The 22,304-nt window shown below is 34.8% G+C and overlaps 1 protein-coding gene across 1 annotated transcript in view; it reads left to right on the top strand.

The window, feature by feature from the left end:
• Window positions 1-22,304, top strand: part of DTWD2 (DTW domain containing 2) — a 117,368-nt gene that overhangs the window by 24,786 nt on the left and 70,278 nt on the right. The window contains exons 3-4 of the mRNA XM_059919425.1: window positions 3,715-3,809; window positions 6,632-6,824. Coding sequence (XP_059775408.1) covers window positions 3,715-3,809; window positions 6,632-6,824 — 288 coding nt within the window. The remainder of the gene's footprint in view (window positions 1-3,714; window positions 3,810-6,631; window positions 6,825-22,304) is intronic.

The following is a 22,304-nucleotide window of genomic DNA, read 5'->3' as shown; positions in this document are numbered from 1 at the left end:
ACTCCAACAATTTTGTATGGAGGAAAAAAAGAGATTTTGTGAGTAGAGAGCTAAGAAATTATTGCTTTTTAAATTTTGGTCATAGCTTGTATCCTTTGATGTCTTTTCTTGTTAGGGCAGAGGTAACGCTCAGCATTTTAGTGTTATAAAATGAATGCGTAAAATAAATTTTTTACTTCTTTAAGTGAATAGAACAAATATGTATATTTTACATGTATATATAAAAATAATTATATAAAATATGTATACGTGTTGTATAGAAAGACTTTTTAGTTAATTTCATCTGTTGGTGAGAATTATGCATGTGCTAGTGTGTACGTATGTTAGTAACTCTTGATTAACTGCAGTAATGAAGAGAGGAGAGAAGGAGATCATAGAAAACCAGAAATTATCATCAATACCAAACTAGTTGATGCATGGTACAAAAATGGGTTTAGTGTAAACTGAAGTTAAAACTCTTCCAGGCTTTCGAAGGGGGAATAATTTTTTTCTTAAATTTCTGAGGTGTATACCACTTGAAGACTTTAACAAAGACATTAAAGGATATTAATCTGTCACTTTCCTTTTCCAAATGATGAAGCAATTATTCTTTTATTGCAAATTGTTAAATATTTCACTTGTCGGGCAACCTTTTTTTTTCAGTGTTAACAACATGCTTTTGTCAGGATTGTGACACTTTAATCACTAGCATTATTTTACTGCGTTTAAACTTACAACACGGTGCAGCTCAAATTTACATAAAATGATAGCTTACTGGCCATAACAGTTGTGGCTAAAACTTGACTTTTGATGATGAATGCTGTTTTCATTTTGCCATATACATAGTATGGGGCCTTTTCATTGTTGTATGGTTCCAGACATAAGATGGCTTCTAAAATGTAGGTGTTTTCATTGATTTGTGGCAGTTTTAATGTTTTCATATCTCTTATTTGTTCCTTTTTTTGTTCATTCCTCTCTTGTCCTCCACATCCCCTCCCCCACTTTCTCCTCCTCTCCCTCCTTCCCTTCCTTCCTTCCTTCATAGTTAATTCACAGTTTAGATGATTCATCCATAATTGTGTGTGCTATAAATGTATTTTATGTATGTACAAGTACATCCATATTGTTTTTCCTTAAAGTTCCAAGGAACTTTACAATCTTAATCTACGTCAGTCATACTTGGCTGCCTTGTGCTTAATCTCAGCATACTGTTTTCAATAAAAGAATAGGCCAATTTGATGACTTCCCCTAAAAAGTGATTGAAAACCATTTGGATAGGCTCTAGGAGGGGGCTTTGAGAAAAGAAGACTTGATGGAGTGGATGAAATGGAGGTGATATGATGGAGCATTTAAAGAGTAGGTATATGCATATAGAAAATTACTTAAGGATAAAAACAAAACAGTTATCTCAAGAATAACAAAAAACTTTACAAGAAAGAAACGTTGTGTTAAATTGCTTGGCCTTTTGTGAACAACGTATATGTAGGCATTAATGATGTAAATACTGTTTATTGATTTAACTAAAAATATTAGAAGATGTAAGGGTAAGGAGTGTTGTCAGAAATCTAAATTTTCATTTATTACGAGAGGCTGTAGTTATAGAATGCTGTAGTTAAGAGTAAGGCTCAGGAGTTTAAATCCTTAACAGCTCTGTAAACTCTGTAACACTGGGCAAGATAATTAACCTCTCTGTGCTTCAGTTTTGTCGTTAGTGAAATGGACATAATAAAAAATATACTTCATTACTTGTTTGTGGTGCATAGTAAATGAATAATATATAAAATGCACTTAGAATTATATACGTTAAAGTTAGCTATTATGATGATAATAAATGGTAGTTTGTAGATAATATCTAAAATTGATAAGAAATAGCAAGACATATATAGAAATATGGACATAACTACTGGAAGAAATAGCTAGAAGAGTTAAAGTGATTGCCTCTAGGAAGTAGTATTGGGGAGTGTATCTGGGAACATTACAAATCTTTAGGCACCATTTAATTTGACTATTATACATGTGTTACTTTGACAAAAGTTTGGAAAGTGATTTAATTATGTGTCGAAGTCTCAATAGTGATGGTAAGGAGGGAAGAAAACAGTATGAGACACTGGAAAATGTCCTGAAACTTCCCTCTCGCCTATCTCCTGCTAGTCCCATTCATCATAGGAGCTGCTCCAAATAGCTGTTTTCAGGCTTCTGCAGAGTGCCAGCCTGCTACATGTTCTTTTTAGTTAAAATCCCAGCAAATTCTGACTCTTCTGTTTCCTTTTTGAACTTTTTATTAGGTAGATCAGTTTAACTACTCTCAGCATCTGTAAATTTACCTTTTACATGTTATTTTGATCAATACTTCCAAGACCCAGGGGTGAAAGAGGTAAACACAAAAATGTCCCTGAGGGTATATCTATGTGTGTGTTTGTGGTTGTTGAATACTGTTACTACAGTACTTTTGGTTTCTGTTTAAATGTAAATAATGTAATTATAAATTTATTTTTAATTACTTTTATAAATTCATATATAACTTTATTATTTTGTATATCAATTTGCTAAATAACTCTGATATTCCTAAAGGAAAGTAAGTAATATTTGATATTCCTTTAGTACATTGTCTTTTTTACAGACACAAGTTATTCACTGTGAGGATATATATATGCAGGATTATATAAACTGGTAAAGATAACATTGGGCTCTATGTAAGTAAACTGATTAGAGAGGGCCTCTGTCACTTATTTGATCAAGCATGACATTCCCAGATGGGCCAGTGGAGAAGAGCCAGGCAGTGACTGAGCACTATAGACCAAAATAACCAAGAAAAGTACGAGGCTAAAGCAGAATAGCTAAGCACCTGACTTTACTAGGATTAAGAATGGAATTCTTGTGGCAACCAGAAAGGTGGTTTTTAGTGTTGGAAGTTAGGATGTTGAAAAAAACCCACTGATTTATGGTGAACATTAACTATGATGATAGTTAATGCAATTTACAGAAATGGTCACCAGCTTTTTTCACACTGAAGTTATAACTTTTTTCTCTTTCCATACTTTATTCCTTGGAAGGAAAGCCATAAATCCAGCCCACACTCAAGTAGGAGGGAGAGATTAAACTCCACCTCCTGGAGAGGGGAGAGTTTATGTTTATTACTTGGAATTCTTCTATGAGGAAGATTTGTCACTTCTCTCCCATTTATTTATTCATATCAGTCTAGACTCTGTATTTATTTTATACTTTGGGTTATAATCCAAATACTGTTATTTTGTTGCTTAAGTTGTTCCATTGGGTGCTCTTTAAGATTGGCTTCTGTGACCCTTTGATATGCCCTATTGTTTTGTTTTTTTTGAGCACTTCCTTGCTTTCGGGGCATAAATATCTAGGCAGTTATCTTCAAGTTGACATACTACAAAATGTAATTACTAGTGAAATAAGAAGTTTGTCAGAATAAATGATTCAACTTAGTTAAACACAAATTTACATTTTTCATAATCTTTATTATTTAGATTAATGTTATCCTTTTTGATCAGTAAACATGTAAACACACCCAAATCAAATAAAAATATACACTTGTATTATATTTAATACTGATAAGTCAGAGAAACTATAGCTCTTTTTATTAAACTGTGGTCTGTAGTAAAAGACTTGTGAAAATTATACATAATGCTGTGAATCAGATGTTCATCAAAAAGTTTTAAAAGCGTGTTTATCTAATTAGAATCTACATTTTAATAAATTTTTTAATTACAGGAAAACAAGGTGTTGCGGACAGTTCCTCTGCTAGCAGCTTGTCTCCCCCAAGATAAGTGTAAAGTCAAGATTGGTCGTCGCTTCAGTGAGGAAAGGTAAATTAACTTTTAGGGCAATTTAAACAAATTCTTTTTTTACTTTAAAAATGGTTTCCTTCAAGTTATCTATTAGACCTAGAACATGGTACATTGGAAATGGTTAAAAAATTTAATTTCTGCCTTTTCTCTCAAAATAATACAAGATAAGCAAAACATAAACAAAAACAGACCAAAATGGAATAAACAAATTATAGCATTATCTAAATTCCATGGTATATATGTTGAGCCTAAAAGGCATGTATATTTCCTGTTTATTTCATTTTTGTTAAGATATTTTATTTCAGGATGTTAGGGTACTTGTATTAGATTTAGTTAATCTTTTTCTTTTACAATTATATATGATACACATTTACATAAACATATATTCATTTCTAGCCCATGAAGGCTTTCCTAAGGTACAGTGACTAGGACTATATTTAGTGTTCCAGTTACAGGCACATCCATATTTTAAAAAAATGATAGAATGCCTTCTCTTGTTGTGTTTAAAATATATATATATATTTTTTGATGAGGCCCAGTATGTGCAGCAGTTTGTTAGTTGATATCTTCACAGACAGTTCTGTAATATTCTTGGATCTTATTTTACACTGTATTACAGAACCCATTATTATAAATATGTATAATATGCTGGATGTATATTGAAATTTTTCTACAAGTTGTTTCTTACCTTTGAAGCATATTTGTTGCTTTTCTACCTATTCACAGGCTTCACAAATTACCTTGATCCTATCTACACAGTTAAATATATTTTTAGATGCAAAATTTAATTTCTCTTGAAAATATTGAGATTTCTTTTTCAGTTCACTTATGAAAATGCTAAGTAAGACTAGTGCCAGCACCAAGCCCAAGGAATTGACCAAACTTTTTCCTTCCTTTATTATTTTAGCTTTATATTACAAAAATAACATCATGTTAGAACTTTATAAAATCATTTTTTCCTTTCTCTGAAACTATTGGTTAGGCATTCTTTTCTCATATAGATTTTTCTTTTGCACAGTTTGCATTGCCTTGTCCCCCAGAGGTGAGCTTTGCTCTGGGCTTGGTGCTGCTGTTGCAGATTCTGCTGTTTCGTTGGGAGTGGAGGCACCATCCAGAGCTCTTCACATGGGGAGCAACCACATAATTTACACTGTGACACTTCTTTCACACAGAGGCTCTTTATAATGATAGTTTCTCTGTAATTCTTGGATAGGTGTGGATATATAATCTGCCAGCTTGGATCTCGGTTATTTTATTGCAAAAATGGTGAGCATCTATGGTGGTAGAAGTGGAAACTATCTGAGTCATCCCTGACATTTGGCTATCTAACCCTTCCACAGATGTGCGTGGGGATGAGAAACTTGATATTTTTCTAAATAGCCTATCCCATTTTGAGCCTATGATATTAAGTTCAGTATTTTTGATGGTACCAAATATAGTGCTTACTCAGTAAATTATTATTCACTTATGGATTTTAAACTAAAGCTGGTTAAGATTATTGACTTTATTAATCTGGTAATTGAATGATTGATTTATTTTTTTCATAAATGTATTTATTTTATTTATTTATTTTTGGCTGCATTGGGTCTTTGTTGCTGCATGCGGGCTTTCTCTAGTTGCGGCGAGTGGGGGCTACTCTTCGTTGCGGTGCGCAGGCTTCTCACTGCAGTGGCTTCTCTTGTTGCAGAGCACAGGCTCTAGGCGTGCGGGCTTCAGTAGTTGTGGCACGTGATGTCAGTAGTTGTGGCTCGTGGGCTCTAGAGTGCAGGCTCAGTAGTTGTGGCGCACGGGCTTAGTTCTCCACAGCATGTGGGACCTTCCCTGACCAGGGCTCGAACCCATGTCGCCTGTAGTGGCAGGCGGATTCTTAACCACTGCACCACCAGGGAAGTCCTGAATGATTGATTTAGTTTTTTGTTAGAGTATGTGATGTAACCATGGGGGAATGATTAAGAGACTTACTACTTTTAGTATCCTTTGTAAATGGAATTTAAAAATACTTATTTTCAGTTTTTTGCCACTAGTATATAAGAAAGCAGTTGGGCTTTGTATATTAACCCTGTATACTATGACTTTCTAAATTTATTTGTTAGTTGTAGAAATTGTTTTGTAGATTCCCTAGAACTTTCTATGTAAGTAGCATTATCTGCAAATAGAGTCATTTATATTTCTTCCTTTCTGATGTTTATGCCTTTTATTTCTTTTTCTTGCCTTATTGTAGTAACTGGGACCTTCAGTACAATGTGTATTATGAGTGGCGAAAGCCCCTATCTTTACCTTGATCCCAATCTAAAAGGATGTTGTTAGAGCTGGTATTGGCTGTATATTTTTGTAGATGCCACTTATTATTATAGTTTGAAGATTATACCATTTATTGTCTTTAATTGACTTTTAACTTGTCTCCTTCCCCCTCAAGTTTGTTTTGTTGCTTGCAGAGAGAGGCTGTGTCATTCTTTTTTTTTTTTTTTTTTAATTTATGTATTTATTTATGACGTGTTGGGTCTTCGTTTCTGTGCGAGGGCTTTCTCTAGTTGCGGCAAGTGGGGGGCACTCTTCATCGCGGTGCGCGGGCCTCTCACTGTCGCGGCCTCTCTTGTTGCGGAGCACAGGCTCCAGACGCGCAGGCTCAGTAGTTGTGGCTCACGGGCCCAGTCGCTCCGCGGCATGTGGGATCCTCCCAGACCAGGGCTCGAACCCGCGTCCCCCGCATTGGCAGGCAGACTCCCAACCACTGCGCCACCAGGGAAGCCCTGACATGTATTTTTGAATGAAGTTCAATAAGAATAATAAAACTTCACCCCCACCCCAGGCTAATAAAGACTTTTATTTTAAACTTTTAGAGATCCTGAACTTTCAGCTGTTTGTCGGAAGTCTGATACATTAATATTATATCCAGGGGCTGACGCTGCTAATTTGGAAGAATTTATATTAGCTTCTCCTATTTATCCTTCCACAATCATCATCATCGATGGTACATGGAGCCAGGCTAAGGACATTTTCTACAAGAATTCCTTGTTCCGGCTGCCTAAACAGGTAAACTAGTATTTTAACATAGAGTAAATACAGATGTATAGTTACACATGTAGTATATATTTTCTGTGAGAGGACACACACATGCGTTTATATATGAATTTGATGGTGTTTAGCTATGTGAATGTATGTACAGAGGTATGTATATGCTTGTGTGTATGTTTTATATGTAAGTAGAAAATTTCAAATTTGTCCTTCTTTGTCAATTACTACCATCAAATTTCACCATAGTTTAGGCATTTAGCTGTATTAAAAGTTTCTCAGACATTTAATCAGAGAAGTGTAAGGATTATTTATTTCTATGTGTATTAATGTTTTTGTTAAGAAGTGTTATGTTTAAATATTTTTGGGATACTAAATTACTTTGTTCTTATTAGGCATGACTGAGTTTTTATGAAATAATTTTTTTGTCATTCATGATTATAATCATATGGTTTATCCTTCAATTTGTTGATATAATTGATGATACACTTCCTAATGTGGGACTGTTCTTGTGTTATTAGAATGAACTCTACTGGGTCATATTGTACTATCCTTTTGATATATTACAGAAGCTTATATTTTATTTAATGACATTAAATTATAATTTATATATTTTATGTACTTTTATTATAATATTTGGGTACTAAGATAATGGTAACTTCACCAAATAAGTAGGAGAGATTTTAATATTTTTCTATGGCTTGGAATAGTTTAAATAATAGTTAACCTAACTTCATTTAGGTGAACTTGAGGTGCTGCCATTTTGTTGTATATGTACAGGATGGTGAGCTGGGAAGCCTTTGTCACGAACCTATAGTACCTATTTCAACTGCCCCCTAAATGACTCCTTCCTGAATTTGTTTTCCTTGGGGGAGGGGGGATGGATTGTACAATGAATAAGAAGTATTAATTTTTTTAAAGATAAATTGACTTTGAAGATATAAAAAGTTCACTGCAAGAAATAAAAATTGTGAATGAAGAAAAAAAAAAAAATAGTTTTGCTCCTTAGAAATTACATGGAACTCTATGGTGAAGCCACCTGATACTGGTCTCTTTAAAAATGGTAACTTTAAAACCCTTCTTTCAAACTCTTTTATGAAAATTATTCAAGCTTTCTACTTCTATTTACTTCAGTTTTTAATAGTTTATCTTTTCTGGGGAATTATTCCTTTCTCTTGGGTTAACAAATTGTTTGCCATATACCTATATATTCTTAAGTACTTACTTTAATTTCTTCTGGATGTTTCCCTTTTTTTTTCTAATCATACACACACACCCCCCCACACACCCACACACTTTTTTTCCCCATGAACAGACTCAAGAGGGGTTTCCCTGTTTATTGAGCTTTTAGAAGTATTAGCCTTTAGATTGTTTTAATGGCTATTAAACTTTATTCTTACTTCATCAATTTGAACTTTTACCTTGATCAATTTATTTTACCTTTTTCAGCTAAATTATTTTTTCTGATTTTGTAAGATTTGTGCTACAAGTACTATGTTTCTTTATTAAGATTAGTGAGTTTCTTCTTTAATAATAAAGGGAAAGAAGACTGTAATGTTTCTTCTTAGTATAATTGTCATTGTATCCTATAGTTTTGGATTGATGTGTTTTTGTATCTATAGCATTGATATAATTTGTAATTTGTTTTGATTTCTTTCTACCCATGGATTATCAGAGTTCTTAATTCTCAAGTGTTATAACATTTTTGTAGCTATTTTTATTTTTATTTCTTATTTTGTTGGATCATGATAAAATAACATTGCCAACAATATTGTGAATAATTTTATGATTTTTATGAGGGTAAGTACATGGCAAATTTTTGTGCATGTTCTATGAATATAAAAAATTTACCTTCTCTACTTAGCAATGAAAGTGTTTACATTTTTTTAGAGTTTGTTATTTGCGGTTTTACTTTATGCTTTTATTTTTGGCATGCTTGGGCTATTTTATATTGAAAAAGGTATATGGAAAGCTTCTATTTGTGTGTTTTTAATGAAGTTACTCCTACATTTTCTTCTTTTTAAATTTATTTATTTTATTTATTTATGTTTGGCTGTATTGGGTCTTCATTGCTGCACGCAGGCTTTCTCTAGTTGAGGTGAGTGGGGGGTACTCTTTGTTGCGGTGCGCGGGCTTCTCATTGCAGTGGCTTCTCTTGTTGCAGAGTGCAGGCTCGAGGTGCAGGAGCTTCAGTAGTTGTGGCATGCGGGCTTAGTAGTTGTGGCTCATGGGCTGTAGAGCGCAGGCTCAGTAGTTGTGGTCCCTGGACTTAGTTGCTCCACGGCATGTGGGATCTTCCTGGACCAGGGCTCGAACCCGTGTCCCCTGCATTGGCAAGTGGATTCTTAACTACTGCACCACCAGGGAAGCCCCCTTTTTTTTTTCTTCTACATTTTCAATAGTTTTTGTGTTATGTATTTTTTTTAACATTTTATTGGAGTATAATTGCTTTACAATGGTGTGTTAGTTTCTGCTTTATAGCAAAGTGAATCAGCTATACATACACATATTTTCCCATATCTCCTCCCTCTTGCGTCTCCCTCCCACCCTCCCTATCCCACCCCTCTAGGTGGTCAGAAAGCACCAAGCTGATCTCCTTGTACTATGTGGCTGCTTCCCACTAGCTATCTATTTTACATTTGGTAGTGTGTATATGTCCATGCCACTCTCTCACTTTGTCCCAGCTTACCCTTTCCCCTCCCCGTGTCCTCAAGTCCGTTCTCTACCTCTGCGTTTTTATTCCTGTACTGCCCCTAGGTTCTTCAGAACCATTTTTTTTTTAATTCCATATATATGTGTTAGCATATGATATTTATTTTTCTCTTTCTGACTTACTTCACTCTGTATGACAGTCTCTAGGTCCATCCACCTCACTACAAATGACTCAATTTCATTTCTTTTTATGGTTGAGTAATATTCTATTGTATATATATGCCACATCTTCTTTATCGATTCATCTGTCGATGAACACTTAGGTTGCTTCCATGTCCTGGCTATTGAAAATAGAGTTGCAATGAGCATTGTGGTACATGACTCTTTTTGAATTATGGCTTTCTCAGGGTATATGCCCAGTAGTGGGATTGCTGGGTCCTATGGTAGTTCTATTTTTAGTTTTTTAAGGAACCTCCATACTGTTCTCCATAGTGACTGTATTGCTTTACATTCCCACCAACAGTGCAAGAGGGTTCCCATTTCTCCACACCCTCTCCAGCATTTATTGTTTGTAGAAGTTTTGATGATGGCCATTCTGACTGGTGTGAGGTGATACCTCATTGTAGTTTTGATTTGCATTTCTCTGATGATTAGTGATGTTGAGCATCCTTTCATGTGTTTGTTGGCAATCTGTATATCTTCTTTGGAGAAATGTCTATTTAGGTCTTCTGCCCATGTTTGGATTGGGTTGTTTGTTTTTTTGATGTTGAGCTGCATGAGCTGTTTGTAAATTTTGGAGATTAATCCTTTGTCAGTTGCTTCATTTGCAAATATTTTCTCCCATTCTAAGGGTTGTCTTTTCATCTTGTTTATGTTTTCCTTTGCTGTGCAAAACCTTTTAAGTTTCATTAGGTCCCATTTGTTTTTGTTTTTATTTCCATTTTTCTAGGAAGTGGGTGAAAAAAGATCTTGCTGTGATGTATGTCATAGAGTGTTCTGCCTATGTTTTCCTCTAAGAGTTTTATAGTGTCTGGCCTTACATTTAGGTCTTTAATCCATTTGCAGTTGCTTTTTGTGTATGGTGTTAGGGAGTGTTCTAATTTCATTCTTTTACATGTAGCTGTCCAGTTTTGTCAGCACCACTTATTGAAGAGACTGTATATTCTCCATTGTATATTCTTGCCCCCTTTATCAAAGATAAGGTGACCATATGTGCATGGGTTTATCTCTGGGCTTTCTATCCTGTTCCATTGATCTATATTTCTGTTTTTGTGCCAGTATCACACTGTCTTGATTACTGTAGCTTTGTAGTATAGTCTGAAGTCAGGGAGTCTGATTCCTCCAGCTCCGTTTTTCTTTCTCAATATGGCTTTGGCTATTCGGGGTCTTTTGTGTTTCCATACAAATTGTGAAATTTTTTGTTCTAGTTCTGTAAAAAGTGCCATTGGGAGTTTGATAGGCATTGCATTGAATCTGTAGATTGCTTTGGGTAGTATAGTCATTTTCACAACGTTGATTCTTCCTATCTGAGAACATGGTATATCTCTCCACCTGTTTGTATCATCTTTAATTTCTTTCATCATTGTTTTATAGTTTTCTGCATACAGGTCTTTTGTCTCCTTAAGGTAGGTTTATTCCTAGGTATTTTATTCTTTTTATTGCAATGGTAAATGGGAGTGTTTCCTTAATTTCTCCTTCAGATTTTTCATCATTAGTGTATAGGAATGCAAGAGATTTCTGTGCATTAATTTTGTAGCCTGCTAGTTTACCAAATTCATTGATTAGCTCTAGTAGTTTTCTGGTAGCATCTTTAGGATTCTCTATGTATAGTATCATGTCATCTGCAAACAGTGACAGTTTTACTTCTTCTTTTCCAATTTGTATTCCTTTTATTTCTTTACCTTCTCTGATTGCTGTGGCTAAAACTTCCAAAACTATGTTGAATAATAGTGGTGAGAGTGGACAACCTTGTCTTGTTCCTGATCTTAGAGGAAATGGTTTCAGTTTTTTACCATTGAGAATGATGTTGGCTGTGGGTTTGTCATACATGGCCTTTATTATGTTAAGGTAAGTTCCCACTATGCCTACTTTCTGGAGAGTTTTTATCATAAATGGGTGTTGAATTTTATCAAAAAGTTTTTCTGCATCTATTGAGATGATCATATGGTTTTTGTCCTTCAATTTTTTAATATGGTTTATCACATTGATTGATTTGCATAAATTGAAGAATCCTTGCATTCCTGGGATAAACCCCATTTGATCATGGTGTGTGATCCGTTTAATGTGCTGTTGGATTCTGTTTGCTAGTATTTTGTTGACGATTTTTGCATCTGTGTTCATCAGTGATATTACCCTGTAGTTTTCTTTCTTTGTGACGTCTTTACCTTGTTCTGGTTTCGGGGTGATGGTGGCCTCGTAGAATGAGTTTGGGAGTGTTCCTCTCTCTGCTATATCTTGGAAGAGTTTGAGAAGGATAGGTGTTGGCTCTTCTCTAAATGTTTGATGGAATTCGCCTGTGAAGCCATCTGGTCCTGGGCTTTTGTTTGTTGGAAGATTTTTAATCACGGTTTCAATTTCATTACTTATGATTGGTCTGTTTATATTTTCTGTTTCTTCCTGGTTCAGTCTCAGAAGGTTGTGCTTTTCTAAGAATTCGTCCATTTCTTCCAGGTTGTCCATTTTATTGGCATAGAGTTGCATGTAGTAATCTCTTGTGATCCTTTGTATTTCTGCGCTGTCAGTTGTTACTTCTCCTTTTTCATTTCTAATTCTGTTGATTTGAGTCTTCTCCCTTTTTTTCTTGATGAGTCTGGCTAATGGTTTATTAATTTTGTTTATCTTCTCAAAGAACCAGCTTTTAGTTTTATTGATCTTTGCTATCGTGTCCTTCATTTCTTTTTCATTTATTTCTGATCTGATCTTTATGATTTCTTTCCTTCTGCTAACTTTAGGTCTTTTTTGTTCTTTCTCTGATTGCTTTAGGTGTAAGGTTAGGTTGTTTATTTGAGATGTTTCTTGTTTCTGGAGGTAGGATTATTGCTATAAACTTCCCTCTTAGAACTGCTTTTGCTGCATCCTGTAGGTTTTGGGTTGTCGTGTTTTCCTTGTCATTTGTTTCTAGGTATTTTTTGATTTCCTCTTTGATTTCTTCAGCGATCTCTTGGTTATTAAGTAGTGTATTGTTTAGCCGCCATGTGTTTGTAGTTTTTACAGGTTTTTTCCTGTAATTGTTATCTAGTCATATAGCACTGTGGTCAGAAAAGATACTTGATACTATTTCAGTTTTCCTAAATTTACCAAGGCTTGATTTGTGACCCAAGATATGATCTATCCTGGAGAATGTTCCATGAGTACTTGAGAAGAAAGTGTATTCAGTTGTTTTTGGAGGGAATGCCCTATAAGTATCAATGAAGTCCATCTTGTTTAATGTATCATTTAAAGCTTGTGTTTCATTATTTATTTTCATTTTGGATGATATGTCCTTGGTGAAAGTGGGGTGTTAAAGTGCCCTAATATTATTGTGTTACTGTTGATTTCCCCTTTTATGGCTGTTAGCATTTGCCTTATATATTGAGGTGCTCCTATGTTGAGTGCATAAGTATTTACAATTGTTATATCTTCTTCTTGGATTGATCCCTTGATCATTATGTAGTGTCCTTCTTTGTCTCTTGTAATAGTCTTTATTTCAAAGTGTATTTTGTCTGATATGAGAATTGCTACTCCAGCTTTCATTTGATTTCCATTTGCATGGAATATCTTTTTCCACCCTCTCACTTTCAGTCTGTATGTGTCCCTATGTCTGAAGTGGGTCTCTTGCAGACAGCATATACACAGGTCTTGTTTTTGTATCCATTCAGCCAGTCTGTGTCTTTTGGTGGGAGCATTTAATCCCTTTACATTTAAGGTAATTATCAATACGTATGTTCCTGTTACCAGTTTCTTTATTGTTTTGGGTTTGTTGTTGTAGATCTTGTTCTTCTCTTGTGTTTCCTGACTAGAGAAGTTCCTTTAGCATTTGTTGTAGAGCTGGTTTGGGGGTGCTGAATTCTCTTAGCTTTTGCTTGTCTGTAAAGGTTTTAATTTCTCTGTCGAATCTGAATGAGATCCTTGCTGGGTAGAGTAATCTTGGTTGTAGGTTTTCGCCTTTCATCACTTTAAATATGTTCTGCCACTCCCTTCTGGCTTGCAGAGTTTCTGCTGAAAGATCAGCTGTTAACCTTATGGGGATTCCCGTGTATGTTATTTGTTGTTTTTCCCTTGCTGCTTTTAATATTTTTTCTTTGTCTTTAATTTTTGCCAATTTGAAACTGTGTGTCTCGGTGTTTATTGTTTTATAGGATAAAAGGATTTATCCTTTTATGGGATAAAAGCGTTTATCCTTTTATGGGACTCTCTGTGCTTCCTGGACTTCATTGACTATTTCCTTTCCCATGTTATGGAAGTTTTCAACTATAATCTTTTTAAATATTTTCTCAGTCCTTTTCTTTTTCTCTACTTCTGGGACCCCTGTAATGCGAATGTTGGTATGTTTAATGTTGTCCCAGAGGTCTCTGAGACTGTCCTCAATTCTTTTCATTCTTTTTTCTTTATTCTGCTCTGTTGGTAGTTATTTCCACTATTTTATCTTCCAGCTCACTTATCCGTTCTTCTGCCTCAGTTATTCTGCTATTGATTCCTTCTAGAGAATTTTAATTTCATTTTTGAGTTGTTCATCATTGTTTGTTTTCTCTTTAGTTCTTCTAGGTCCTCGTTAAACATTGATTGTATTTTCTCCATTCTATTTCCAAGATTTTGGATCATGTTTACTGTCATTACTCTGAATTCTTTTTCAGGTAGACTGCCTATTTCCTCTTCATTTGTTTGGTCTGGTGGGATTTTACCTTGCTTCTTCATCTGCTGTGTGTTTCTGTCTTCTCATTTTGCTTAACTTACTGTGTTTAGGGTCTGCTTTTCTCAGGCTGCCTGTTCGTAGTTCCTGTTCTTTTTGGTGTCTGCCCCCTGTGGCTAAGGTTGGTTCAGTGGGTTGTGTAGGCTTCATGGTGGAGAGTACTAGTGCCTGTGTTGTGATGGATGAGGCTGGATCTTGTCTTTCTGGTGGACAGGACCGTGTCCAGTGCTGTGTTTTTTGGTGTCTGTGGCCTTATTATGATTTCAGGTAGCCTCTCTGCTAATGGGTTGTGTTGTGTTCCTGTCTTGCTAGTTGTTTGGCATAGGGTGTCCAGCACTGTAGATTGCTGGTTGTTGAGTGGAGCTGAGTCTTAGCGTTGAGATGGAGATCTCTGGGAGAGCTTTTGCTGTTTGATATTACGTGGAGCTTGGAGGTCTCTGGTGGAGCAATGTCCTGAACTTGGCTTTCCCACCTCTGGCGCAGGCCTAACACATGGCCGGAGCACCAAGACCTTGTCAGCCACATGGCCATGTACGTGGGGAGTTTCTTGCCTTTTGGGAATTCTGAGGTCTTCTGCCAGCGTTCAGTAGGTATTCTGTAGGAGTTGTTCCACATGTAGATTTATTTCTGATGTATTTGTGGGGAGGACGGTGATCTCTAAGTCTTATTCCTCCACCATGTTGAAGGTCTCCCTTGTGTTATGTATTTATCTACTCTCTTTTTGGGTTTATACAAGCCATGCACTTGGTGAAAAATAAATGTAAAACCCTGATTCTGAGATCTTAATCTCAAATTCTTCATAGTTTTCTTTCTCTTTGACTAAAATTTTGGCATGGTTTTTAGATGAGACTCAAATATGCATAACAGTTCCAAAATACAGTTAACATGTTGAGTGCTTTGAATGGGCCAGTCCCATTTCCAGGTGCTTTACATATATTACCTTATTTAATCTTTCTCCAAATCCCATGAGGTAAGTATTGTTATTAGTTAACAGATGAGGAAACTGAGGCTCAGAGATGTTAAATAATTTGCTTTAGAAAACCACAGTACTTCATAGTAGAATTGCAATTTGAACCCGTCTAGTTTAGAGCCAAAGCCTCTGCTCTTAAACAAAGTAGTATCCCTCTTCTAAAATGGAAATTTTCTATCTGGGATATTTACATATAATAGCTTCTGTAGGTTTATCTAACTTCTTTAGTCCCTGTGTTCTCAAGAGCCAAATAAAAGGAATGCATGCTGTTAGAATGTAGCACATTCCAGGTAAAATTTTATGTTCACATTACATTTAGATATTTCTCAATATACAAAAAAAAGTTTTGATGAAAGTGTTACATCTGTAAAACATTTTTGCAGATATTCGAATTTTTTTTCTTTTTTGCATGGATATGCTATGTCTGCATCTCTAATCTTTCATTTTGTGGTAACTACATGACTACCACAGAAATGAAGTACATAGTCACATTAAAAAGATTAAAAGCTATTTTAAAAATGAAAATTCACCAAAACTATTTATCTCTTTTAAATTGAGTAGCAGATAAGGAAATAGGTAAATAATCTTCCTAGTCCTACCACGCCATACATTTCTATCTTCTTTTCCTCTTCTTGTTTTTCCAAACTAGAAGCAAATATAGTCAGATATATATTAAACCTTTAAATGGGTATCTCACAACCAGAAGATAAAATAAAATGCTTAAAAGAAACATCAGATAGATTTGAGATGGGGGAAAATACCACCATAAACTAAAGTGAAATGGTGAATGGCTCTTGAGAAGAGTATGAATTAGAAAAACGCTTCATAAGCTTGGAGTTCTTAGAAATGAATAAGATAAAGTGAAAATCTCAAAAAGTGGGTTGTAGATATAAAAACAAAGTTTGCAAAATAGAAAATAAATGTACTTTTAAGGATCATCATTTACCCTAGTAATCATATGTCAACAAGATACTAAGTTGTAAACTTATATGCTGAAATAATTTCAAACTTAAAGAACAGTTTCAAGAATAATACAAAGTTCCCTTAAATACCCTCAACTACTAACTTTGTTCCATATATGTTTATCATGCTCTATCTCCGTATAATTATGGTTTTCTGAACCTTTTGAGAGTAAGGAATAGATATCCAAGTTTTACTTTTTTAAAAATGTATTTATTTATTTATTTTTGAGTTTTATTTATTTTTTTATACAGCACGTTCTTATTAGTTATCCATTTTATACATATTAGTGTATATATGTCAATCCCGATCTCCCAGTTCATCACACCACCACCACCCCCCCACCACATTCCCCCCCTTGGTGTCCATACATGTGTTTTCTGTATCTGTGTCTCAATATCTGCCCTGCAAACTGGTTCGTCTGTACCATTTCTTTAGGTTCCACATATATGCATTAATATACAATATTTGTTTTTCTCTTTCTGACTTACTTCACTCTGTATGATAGTCTCTAGATCTGTCCATGTCTCTACAGATGATTCAATTTCGTTCCTTTTTATGGCTGAGTAATATTCCATTGTATATATGTACCACATCTTCTTTATCCATTCGTCTGTCGATGGGCATTTAGGTTTCTTCCATGTCCTGTCTATTGTAAATAGTGCTGCAGTGAACATTGGTGTGCATGTGTCTTTTTGAATTATGGTTTTCTCTGGGTATATGCCCAGCAGTGGGATTGCTGAATCATATGGTATTTCTGTTTTTAGTTTTTTAAGGAACCTCCATACTGTTCTCCATAGTGACTGTATCAATTTACATTCCCACCAACAGTGCAAGAGGCTTCCCTTTTCTCCATACCCTCTCCAACATTTGTTGTTTGTAGATTTTCTGATGATGCCCATTCTAACTGGTGTGAGGTGATAACCTCATTGTAGTTTTGATTTGCATTTCTCTAATAATTAGTGATGTTGAGCAGCTTTTCATGTGCTTCTTGGCCATCTGTATGTCTTCTTTGGAGAAATGTCTATTTAGGTCTTCTGTGCATTTTTTGATTGGGTTGTTTGTTTTTTTTAATATTGAGCTGCATGAGCTGTTTATATATTTTGGAGATTAATCCTTTGTCTGTTGATTCGTTTGCAAATATTTTCTCCCATTCTGAGGGTTGTCTTTTAGTCCTGTTTGTAGTTCCCTTTGCTGTGCAAAAGCTTTTAAGTTTCATTAGTTCCCAATTGTTTATTTTTGTTTTTATTTCCATTACTCTAGGAGGTGAATCAGTAAAGATCTTGATGTGATTTATGTCAAAGAGTTGTTTCCTACCTTTTCCTCTAAGCGTTTTATACTGTCTGGTCTTACATTTAGGTCTCTAATCCATTTTGAGTTTATTTTTGTGTATGGTGTTAAGGAGTGTTCTAATTTCATTCTTTTACAGGTAGCTCTCCAGTTTTCCGTGCACTGCTTATTGAAGTGACTGTCTTTTCTCCATTGTATATCCTTGCTTCCTTTGTCATAGATCAGTTGACCATAGATGTATGGGTTTATCTCTGGGCTTTCTATTCTGTTCCATTGATCTATATTTCTGTTTTTGTGCCATTACCATATTGTCTTGATTACTGCAGCTTTGTAGTATGGTCTGAAGTCAGGGAGTCTGATTCCTCCAGCTACGTTTTTATCCCTCAAGACTGCTTTGGCTATTTGGGGTCTTTTGTGTCTCCATACAAATTTTAAGATTTTTTGTTCTAGTTCCGTAAAAAATGCTGTTGGTAGTTTGATAGGTATTGCATTGAATCTGTAGATTGCTTTGGGTAGTATAGTCATTTTCACAATATTGATTTTTCCAATCCAAGAACATGGTATATCTCTCCATCTGTTGGTATCATCTTTAATTTCTTTCATCAGTGTCTTATAGTTTTCTGCATACAGGTCTTTTGTCTCCCTAGGTAGGTTTATTCCTCGGTTTGTTATTCTTTTTTGTTACAGTGGTAAATGGGAGTGTTTCCTTAATTTCTCTTTCAGATTTTTCATCATTAGTGTATAGGAATGCAAGAGATTTCTGTGCATTAATTTTGTATCCTGCCACTTTACCAAATTCATTGATTAACTCTAGTAGTTTTCTGGTGGCATCTTTAGGATTCTCTATGTATAGTATCATGTCAACTGCAAACAGTGACAGTTTTACTTCTTCTTTTCCAATTTGTATTCCTTTTATTTCTTTTTCTTCTCTGATTGCCATGGCTAGGACTTCCAAAACTATGTTGAATAATAGTGGTGAGAGTGGACATCCTTGTCTTGTTCCTGATCTTAGAGGAAATGCTTTCAGTTTTTCACCATTGAGAGTGATGTTTGCTGTGGGTTTGTCATATATGGCCTTTATTATTTTGAGGTAGGTTGCCTCTGTGCCCACTTTCTGGAGAGTTTTTATCATAAATGGGTGTTGAATTTTGTCAGATCCTTTTTCTGCATCTATTGAGATGACCATATGGTTTTTTTTTTCTTCAATTTGTTACTATGGTGTATCACATTGATTAATTTGTGTATATTGACAAATCCTTGCATCCCTGGGATAAATCCCACTTGATCATGGTGTATGATCCTTTTAATGTGTTGTTGGATACTGTTTGCTAGTATTTTGTTGAGGATTTTTGCATCTATATTCATGAGTGATATTGTTCCGTAATTTTCTTTTTTTGTAGTATCTTTGTCTGGTTTTGGTATCAGGTTGAGGGTGGCCTCATAGAATGAGTTTGGGAGTGTTCCTTCCTCTTCAGTTTTTTGGAAGAGTTTGAGAAGGATGGATGTTAGCTCTTCTCTAAATGTTTGGTAGAATTCACCTGTGAAGCCATCTGGTCCTGGAATTTTGTTTGTTGGAAGATTTTTAATCACAGTTTCAATTTCATTAACTGTGATTGGTGTGTTCATATTTTCTATTTCTTCCTGGTTCAGTCTTGGAAGGTTGTACCTTTCAAAGAATTTGTCCATTTCTTCCAGGTTGTCCATTTTATTGGCATAGAGTTGCTTGCAGTACTCTCTTAGGATGCTTTGTATTTCTGCGGTGTCTAACTTCTTTTTCATTTCTAATTTTATTGATTTGAGTCTTCCCCCTCTTTTTCTTGATGAGTCTGGCTAATGGTTTATCCATTTTGTTTATCTTCTCAAAGAACCAGGTTTTAGTTTTATTAATCTTTGCTATTGTTTTCTTTGTTTCTATTTCATTTATTTCTGCTCTGATCTTTATGATTTCTTTCCTTCTGCTAACTTTGGGTTTTGTTTGTTCTTCTTTCTCTAGTTCCTTTTGGTGTAAGGTTAGATTGTTTATTTGAGATGTTTGTTGTTTCTTGAGGTAGGATTTTATTGCTATAAACTTCCCTCTTTGAAGTGCTTTTGCTGCATCCCATGGGTTTTGGATCATCGTGTTTTCATTTTCATTTGTCTCTAGGCGTTTTCTGATTTCCTCTCTGATTTCCTCAGTGATGTCTTGGTTATTTAGTAACGTATTGTTTAGCCTCCATGTGTTTGTGTTTTTTACGGTTTTTTCCCTGTAATTGAATTCTAATCTCATAGCACTGTGGTCAGAAAAGATGCTTGATATGATTTCAATTTTCTTAAATTTACTGAGGCTTAATTTGTGACCCAAGATGTGATCCATCCTGGAGAATGTTCCGTGCACACTTGAGAAGAAAGTGCAATCTCCTGTTTTTGGATGGAATGTCCTATAAATATCAATTATATCTATTTGGTCTATTGTGTCATTTAAAGCTTGTGTTTTCTTATTAATTATCTGTTTGGATGATCTGTCCATTAGTATATGTGAGGTGTTAAAGTCCACCACTATTACTGTGTTACTGTCGATTTCCTCTTTTACAGCTGTTAGCAGTTGCCTTATGTATTGAGGTGCTCCTATGTTTGGTGCATATATATTTATAATTGTTATATCTTCTTTTTGGTTTGATCCCTTGATCATTATGTAGTGTCCTTCCTTTTCTCTTATAACATTTTTTATTTTGAAGTCTGTTTTATCTGATATGAGTATAGCTACTCCAGCTTTCTTTTGATTTCCATTTGCATGGAATATCTTTTTCCATCCCCTCACTGTCAGTCTGTATGTGTCCCTAGGTCTGAAGTGCGTCTCTTGTAGACAGCATATATATGGGTCTTGTCTTTGTATCCATTCAGCAAGCCTGTGTCTTTTGGTTGGAGCATTTAATCCATTCACGTTTAAGGTAATTATCGATATGTATGTTCCTATGACCATTTTCTTAATTGTTTTGGGTTTGTTTTCGTAGGTCCTTTTCTTCTCTTGTGTTTCCCACTTAGAGAAGTTCCTTTAGCATTTGTTGTGGAGCTGGTTTGGTGGTGCTGAATTCTCTTAGCTTTTGCTTGTCTGTAAAGCTTCTGATTTCTCCTTCAAATCTGAATAGGATCCTTACCGGGTAGAGTAATATTGGTTGTAGGTTCTTCCCTTTCATCACTTTAAGTATATCATGCCACTCCCTTCTGGCTTGTAGAGTTTCTGCTGAGAAATCAGCTGGTAACCTTATGGGAGTTCCCTTGTACATTATTTGTCGTTTTTCCCTTGGTGCTTTCAATAATTTTTCTTTGTCTTTAATTTTTGCCAATTTGATTACTGTGTGTCTCAGCCTGTTTCTCCTTGGGTTTATCCTGTATGGGACTCGCTGTGCTTCCTGGACTTGGGTGGCTATTTCCTTTCCCATGTTAGGGAAGTTTTCGACTCTAATCTCTTCAAATATTTTCTCGGGTCCTTTCTCTCTCTCTTCTCCTTCTGGAACCCCTATAATGTGAATGTTGTTGTGTTTAATATTGTCCCAGAGGCCTCTTAGGCTGTCTTCATTTCTTTTCATTCTTTTTTCTTTATTCTGTTCCGCAGCAGTGAATTCTACCATTCTGTCTTCCAGGTCACTTATCCGTTCTTCTGCCTCAGTTTTTCTGCTATTGATTCCTTGTAATCTATTCTTCCTTTCAGGTATTGTATTGTTCATCTCTGTTTGTTCTTTAATTCTTCTAGGTCTTTGTTAAACATTTCTTACATCTTCTCGATCTTTGCCTCCATTCTTTTTCCAAGGTCCTGTATCATCTTCACTATCATTATTCTGAGTTCTTTTTCTGGAAGGTTGCCTATCTCCACTTCATTTAGTTGTTTCTCTGTGGTTTTATCTTGTTCCTTCATCTGGTACATAGCCCTCTGCCTTTTCGTCTTGTCTGTCTTTGTGTGAATGTGGTTTTTGTTTCACAGGCTGCAGGATTGCAGTTCTTCTTCCCCAAGTTTTAGTTTTTGAAGTTGAAATATTGCCAGCTCTAGCCCAGAAAGATTATCTTTTCCTAAATATTTTTTTGCTTGAAATAAAAAATAGTAATTTAAAACATAATTTATAAAAGCTCATTTTATATATCTTGAGACAGTTTCATCTTAATGTATTTGGGAAATATGGGTCATTTAAAAAATAATACACAATAATATGCATGGCTTTTTAGAATATCATACTGTATCCATCCCTCATATGTGAATATGGCTTAGTTAGTAAAGATATGTTTCTAGTTGTTGCAATAAAACAATGAAATCTGTATATTTACTCTTTCTTAAAAAAGCATTTGAATATATACTTTGTATATAAATTATATGTATAATATATACAATATAAATATATAGTTTGTATATTTATATTTTGTATATTTGTAAATGTATAATTTTTGTATATAAATATAAATATATTTATATATAAATTTACAAAATAATTTTGTATATTTATAAATATAAATATATTTATATTTTGTATATCTTTGTATACTTTGTATATACAAAGAGAAATAGTAAGATGAATTGAAAAATGGATTGATTTTTAATGGTAACTATACACGTATCCTTAGACATCTATACAATTATAAAATGGTATTGATAATTGTAGTGATTTTATAGTAAGTTTTGAACTAATTTCTGTAACACTAAAAAAGTTTTAGTGTGTTTTTAGCATATCTTCTAATTCTTGAAAACTTTCCCATATCTGTGTGATGATTTTTA

This window comes from Balaenoptera ricei, chromosome 3 (genome assembly GCF_028023285.1).
Source record: "Balaenoptera ricei isolate mBalRic1 chromosome 3, mBalRic1.hap2, whole genome shotgun sequence".
NCBI classification, from domain to species: domain Eukaryota; kingdom Metazoa; phylum Chordata; class Mammalia; order Artiodactyla; family Balaenopteridae; genus Balaenoptera; species Balaenoptera ricei.
The sequence above is the reverse complement of the archived record's forward strand: the minus strand, read 5'-3'. Positions and strand labels throughout refer to the sequence as shown.